This window comes from Lactuca serriola, chromosome 3, assembly GCF_051521515.1.
Source record: "Lactuca serriola cultivar US96UC23 chromosome 3, Lser_US96UC23_V15, whole genome shotgun sequence".
NCBI classification, from domain to species: domain Eukaryota; kingdom Viridiplantae; phylum Streptophyta; class Magnoliopsida; order Asterales; family Asteraceae; genus Lactuca; species Lactuca serriola.
Window position 1 is genome coordinate 149,102,594 of NC_136410.1, and position 6,511 is coordinate 149,109,104.

The 6,511-nt window shown below is 35.8% G+C and overlaps 2 protein-coding genes across 11 annotated transcripts; both read right to left on the reverse strand.

Annotated features, from left to right (window-relative positions):
- Positions 1 to 625: 625 nt before the first annotated feature.
- On the reverse strand, positions 626 to 2,187 carry LOC145094693 (uncharacterized). The gene is made up of 2 exons (XM_079032781.1): positions 933 to 2,187; positions 626 to 786 (listed from the first exon to the last, which is right to left on the reverse strand). Exons 1-2 carry the CDS (start codon positions 1,821 to 1,823, stop codon positions 769 to 771), a joined length of 909 nt encoding a protein of 302 aa, XP_078888907.1. The 5' UTR covers positions 1,824 to 2,187; the 3' UTR covers positions 626 to 768.
- Positions 2,188 to 3,256: 1,069 nt separating this feature from the next.
- LOC145093267 (2-dehydro-3-deoxyphosphooctonate aldolase 2-like) lies at positions 3,257 to 5,934 on the reverse strand. Of its 10 annotated transcripts, XM_079031353.1 has the most exons (11): positions 5,881 to 5,934; positions 5,534 to 5,588; positions 5,315 to 5,422; positions 5,162 to 5,246; positions 5,022 to 5,080; positions 4,744 to 4,932; positions 4,592 to 4,651; positions 4,456 to 4,504; positions 4,234 to 4,392; positions 4,110 to 4,157; positions 3,257 to 3,515 (listed from the first exon to the last, which is right to left on the reverse strand). In XM_079031353.1, exons 7-11 carry the CDS (start codon positions 4,612 to 4,614, stop codon positions 3,489 to 3,491), a joined length of 306 nt encoding a protein of 101 aa, XP_078887479.1. In that variant the 5' UTR covers positions 4,615 to 4,651; positions 4,744 to 4,932; positions 5,022 to 5,080; positions 5,162 to 5,246; positions 5,315 to 5,422; positions 5,534 to 5,588; positions 5,881 to 5,934; the 3' UTR covers positions 3,257 to 3,488. The 10 variants fall into 10 exon arrangements, 6 of the variants coding, with proteins under 6 accessions (XP_078887479.1, XP_078887478.1, XP_078887477.1 ...); XR_013702802.1 differs by lacking the exon at positions 3,257 to 3,515 and having other exon boundaries at positions 3,874 to 4,157; positions 4,234 to 4,370; positions 4,861 to 4,932; XR_013702804.1 differs by lacking the exon at positions 3,257 to 3,515 and having other exon boundaries at positions 3,874 to 4,157; positions 4,234 to 4,373; positions 4,861 to 4,932.
- Positions 5,935 to 6,511: the final 577 nt, after the last annotated feature.

Sequence of the window (6,511 nt, forward strand, 5' to 3'; positions counted from 1 at the left end):
TCCCAGAAGTACTCATCGCAGCCATCAGCATTATCTTCGTTTACAATAGCTGTGAGTTCAGCTGTTTGATGTTCGGTTACTCCAGTCACCTTGTAAACCTGATTCGGAGTGGTCCTGACCTTTTGATACACAACTGCTTTCTCAACTAATATCGGGGACTTTTGTTGGGACAATCGAGCGAACTCCACTGAATTTTCAGAAATAAGATTCTTGTGGTTTTCAGGTTCGCTTTTAATAAATTCTGAGCAGTCAACCGTGTCCTCTACAGAAATTTCACTCATGTTTTCGTCCTCGTTAAGCTCAGATGCATTTTCAACATCAATTTTGTTTTCTGAGCTTACGTTGGCGTTTAAAGAGTCAAATTTTTGCATGGTTTCGGTTCTCAGTTTAAGTCTGTCATTTTCATCCAAAAGATTTTTAAGCATGTCCTTATGGTCCTTGGATTTAATGAAGGACTCAATTTTGTCCAGTCCATACATGTAGGTCGGATTGACATCATCAGACGATATCACACTCTCACAATTGTAGGCTTCGGCATCGATTTCATCCTCCTTAAACTCTAGGAAGGGCAAAATCATGCGATGGATCTTTTGACCTATTTCACAATCCAAGTGAAGCTGAGTAATATTAGAATATAAACGTTTAGCAATTAAACAAAAAACATTCCGTTGTTTCAACAATTTTAAATTGTCTCTTTGCAAATAAATGTTTTCGTCTTTAACTTTAACTAATTCCGACTCCTTTAACTCGATCCACATTCTCCGCTCCTCACTCTTCGACGCCACCCTGCTTAATTGATCAGTTAGGTTAGAATTGGTGACTCGAGTTTGAGTTAAGCTACTATCTAGATGAGAAATTCTTGTATTAACATTTTTTAGTTCTTTCTCATATGAGGATGGTGGTACTTTGGATGAAATAAAAACAGACTGTACCTTCTTTATCAGTTCATCGAGCTCATTGAACTGCTGGCTGAGTGGTTTGGCCGTAAAGCACATGTCCTCCTGCACCTTCGGTCCATCGCTTCCACCATCGGTGTTGTATCCCCTCATTTGAGATACGTCAGTCACCATGAAGCATCTTCCTCCACTGCTTTCCTCCTTAGCCACATAAGCCTTTCCATGGGTAGGCTTCCTCACTTCATCGTCTTCTGAGTCGGTGGACCAAACTTCCGTGATACCGAACTTGTCATCATTAACCGAACCCTGCACAATAAGAGCATTAATAGAGGGGTTGGCGGTAGACTTCTTCTTTCTCAACTCGTCCAATCTTTTCTGCAACACAGCTTCCTCATCATTTCCATCATCCTTTTCAGTCATCTTCTTAAGGACACAGTCCTTAGCATAGTGGTTTTTCCCACCACAGTAGAAACAGCTTACTCCGGAATCGCCATCCACCTTTGGTTCCTTCTTGGGCTCCTCAGCCTTCGGTTCATTGTTCACCTTTTCAGAGCTGTAACTCCCCTGCCAGATTCGGTTTTTGTTGCTGGGGAATCTCTTCTTTATGAACCTCTTGGGATTGGACACCATCATGGCATAATCCTCAGACGTGAGGTCATATTCCTCCAAGTTGAGGTCTTCATCCTCCATTACAGCTTTACTTTTAGATAGGAGGGCCAACGAACCAAGACTAGAAACGACGTTCTTCTCTTGCAGCACAATCTTCTCTTGGGACTTGAGAATGCCCACCAGTTTCGCCAAAGAGTATGATTTAAACTGCTCATGGGCTTTGACTGTGGAAACCACTGCTCTCCATTCAGACCTCAGTCCATTCAAGAAAGTAACCTTCTGTTCGATAAGCTTCCTTTCAATATCGTGTTTGATCATCTTGCTGAGAAAATGATTGAAGCGATCGAATGTCTGGGTCACCGTTTCTTCGTCCCCTTGCCTGAATTCTCCAAACTCAGATAAAAGCAAAGTTTGGATAGAATGTTCTAGATCCTCGTCTGTAGAATACAGTTCACGAAGTCCATCCCAAACTTCCTTTGCCGTCGTGCATGAGCTAACCAATCTGAATGTGTCGGACTGGAGGGCGAATCTGATCAACCTTAACGCCTTAATATTGCACTGAAATTTGTCCTTTTCATCTTGCGCAATATCCTTCACATCCTTTATCAGATCATTGTACTCCTTTTGTGTCTTAATAATCCTGGACGTTGCAGAATGAGAAAACGGTCCACTGATAATAGCTTCCCATATGAGGTACCCATTATCCTCCGATCCAATCACGTAGTCTTTAAAGTGATGCGCCCATACTTCATAGTCATGGGTGTATAAGATTGGAATCTTTGTCGTCGAACCGATGTTGTTGGAAATATTAATAGGGTTTGATTGCGTCGCGTCCATTATGATCGTAAAAACCTGTTCAAAGATCAGACTTGTAATAAAGCAGATTAGGGCAAAACAATAAATATCAAGATACGTCAATAAAGAGATGACGGTTCAATAAATATTGATGATTGCGGAAAAACCCTAATGGAAATCTTTTTCACAGAAAAGATGTGTATCGATTACACAGCCTCCTGCTCTGATACCAATTGTTGAGATTAAAACAACCTTTAATCTACGAAGATCGATTAGATCTTGAACAAGTATGTAAATATAAAACTGTATGAACGCAATAATAAGAACAAGACAAGATGGAATCAAACGTGTCGAATGATTAAACAAAATCCTCAGAAGAGCTCGATTAAGAACATCAACTGTAGAGGATTGGTAGATTACAAGAACGATTAAAGAAACCTGTTATGCTCTAGATGAATCACTATTTCGTTAATCTCTAAAGTCGTTAACCTAATATGCATGCAAGCGTAAACTTATATACAAAACATAAAAGGCTCTCAGTTGGACAGGCCCAAACCGGAATACAAAATAACTTATACTATCGAGCCCAAAAGACGCAATCTACAAAATAATCTTCAGCCCAACACATTAGTTCTAGAATATGATTTTTTTATATTAACTTAAAATATGTCACTATCTTAAAATTGATTGAGAACGAGATTTTTTATATTTACTTAAAATACGGCACCATTTTCTATTCAATAGTAAAACTAACAAAAGTCGTTAAATATGTATTTTTATGAGGTTCAACATAAATAGAAGACCACAAATGAGAATCCATATCTAATCAATTATCAATTAATTACATTAGATACCAATGTGTACATAAAAATTACATTTAAAATTTTAAACTAATAGTAAAAAAAATTTATTATTTATTATGATAAAAAAATCAGTAAATCAAAAAATATACATGCTATTTAATCGCATACAAGTTTTATGTATGGCTTATTCACAATACATTAAACCATATATAACCATATTAAACTACATAATTATCCCACTGCGCAACGCGCGGGCTGTCGCCTAGTATGCTATAAACATATGTGCATAAACCAAGCCATCAACTAGTAATATTTTTGTGAGCCATCACAAAAATATTAAATCGATTCCTAAAGGTACATAACGGACCTTCGTTTTGTAAAGTCTTCATATGTTCTCACTTGCTTCAACGCACTGTAAAAAATTTATTAAAATAATTTTATAAAGTTTGACAAACTTTATTAAAATGAAGTTCATCAACTTTGGATCTTCAAAGTGGCCACCATCTTGATTTTTGTTATATTTTTGTAAAAAATAAAGTATTTCTAAAAACTAATCTATTACTTACAAAAATTTACAAATAAAAACTATATATTTAACTAGCTGGGGTGCCCCGCTCCGCGGGGGTTGGTTTTGATCAGAGTTTTATTTTTTTCTTTTTCGGTATGTATTATGGTTGTCTTTGCTTTTGCCGAGGACTATATGAAAGCCATAAAAAGTTGGATATAGAAATATAGTAATGCAAAAAAACGAATCATTTTCTTGTGTCCACTAGTAGCAAATCCTCTTTTATTAAATATCAAAAACAAACAAAAAGAAAGTCAAAATAATAACCCAAATAAAAAAATGTGCTCTAAAATGATTCCAAATACAGTTAAAACTTGCAGCAATTGCAACAAGCTCTTCTAGAAGTTGTTCTAAATGTCGCAAAGGCTATTTACAACAATAAATCAACAAAAATTATTAAATCAACAAAGCAAAACTATATTTTAGTGTCATGAAATTTACCCATTGTGTTGGACCATCAATCGGACCATTAAGTGGATCATTATGCACCTGATTTTACATATATGCCCTTAGAAAACTACAGATCCCAAATGCTATTTAAAAACTATAAATTATTATTTCATACCTCCATAAAAAGCCCATCCACTCCCACAACGACAACTGTCCTTGCAACACAATGTATCAGTTCCTGGAGACCTCCACTACCAACACCACCACTTTCTAGCTTTTTCCCAGCAGGTTGCTGGAATGCATGTGTCACATCTGCTACAGAAGTTGAATAAACCTTCAATAATGGAAAAACTGTAAATACCAATAATGGCAAAACTGTAAATACCAATCAACTTACCTTCACAATATTCTCAGCATACTTCATCACCATGGACACAGCAATCCCACTGAAAATAAATAAACATTTTTATTTTTATTTCAACTAAATCTTATTAAAAAAACATATCTTTCAAATCTTGGTATAAATAAAATACCTTAGGGCATGGTTGATAATCATGAGAACCGTAATCAGTTAATATCCATGGAAAACTCCCCTGCACAAAAGACAAAAATTGTAGTTAACAATGTATTGATAAAAATATGAGAAGGGCATTTACGCCTTTTACACCGAGTATAAGAAACATACTTGTTGAGAACAACATCAAAATCTTGGATAATAATTGCAACAACATTGAGAGCCATCCCAAAAACATATAACCAGAATTTCTGCACATTTATGTTCCTTGAAGATAATTAAACTTACGAAGGATTAAGTTGAGCTGTTGTGCACCCTACACAAAGTAAAATGAAAGCAGCCCATTGGATCTCACTTAACCTATGATAAGTCAAAGTCAATTGAAGTCAAGTATTTATATTATCAAATTTTATCTTTTATTAATGTTATTGTTATATACTTATACTTACAACAGGACAATTAGCTTTTCAAAGCCACTCAAAGCTACGTGGATCAACGATTCAATCATCTACAAAAGATTGTCAAATTGTCAGGTAACAAAATTTAAAAAGAAAAGAGAAAAAAAAATAAGAAGTAGGCTAAGACTTACTATAACCAAACATGGTTCCTCTCTCACAAACCATAACGTTTTGATTTCCAGCCAATCTGACTTTTTCTGCTGAGTTGGCCATCACCTGAAAAGTCAACGGATCAGAAATTATCATTGACCAATGGTCAATGAAGGTGAAATGACGATTTTAACCTTCACTTTAGAATTTCACAACATCAAATCATGTTCTTAGAATTGTTACATGTCATGTTCTTTCCCAGTCAAGGGGCATAGGCCATGCCCCAAACCAAGCTCCAATTACTGCACCATGTGCAGGTAAACAGATCATATAATCAATAATTCCAATTAGCCTACAAATTAAAAAAATGGAAATTGAACAACTTATATTATTATTAATCAATAATCACTTACTTTGTATGGATAAATGTTTGTTGCCAATCAACCCATGAAGAACCATACACACAACCTGCAGGAACAAACTGCAAATAAAAATATATATGCAACTATGAATTATGGAAATTTTCATAATGTTTTTAAAATTAGAACATAATTTTTTTATTGATTCTCACTAACTGTAATTACTTTTTTCAAAGCGTATAAAATTTGATGTAAAAGTGTAACCATAGTAGTATATTAAGTTGTTAGATTGAGAGAAGATAATATAGAGGAAATTAGCTCCCACTGTATAACTGAGATAGATATTGAGACCAAAGATGAGAACCTAACATGGAATTGAGCAAGGAATATCACTGGAGTACCTTTTAGAATCATGAACATGAATAGAAGTTCCATGCATTGAAGTTAGAAGCAACCTAAAGAAGCAAGATTGTTCATTGGTTATGATCTAGTAATATATATTCAAGAATATGGGTTAGTTTGTTTGTTGATTTTTGAAGTAGGGTATAAAACTGGATACCTTGTTGCCCAATCCTTGGGGAGCATCAACAGCAATCACCTTCCTGGCTTGTATAGGGTTGGGGATGATGAAGCAAGCGACTTATCCTTAAATTTCATCTCTGCGTACAAATCAATTGAAACACAATTTCAGTCAGAAATCCGTATTCTAATTTGTATACAAAAGAAATTAAGCATATGATCAATCAAAGTACCGGTCGATGGAGGTCCAAGCTTCAAAATTTCCAATAGTAGCATACGTGATTTGATTGAAGTAGCGCCCCTACCATACCCCTGCCAGAGAACTCTTCCGTTCGTTACTCCAAATAACACCACCACCACCACTGCTGCCTGCTGATTGCTTAAGGTTGGAGAAGCGATGAAGAAGCAGAATTGAAGCGGTGGAAATAGAAGGCTTTCGGGTTGTATTTGTCGATTGTACTCAAACTATGTCGTAAAACTCAAGTATCGAAGTTAGAGCCATCCGCTAACGAC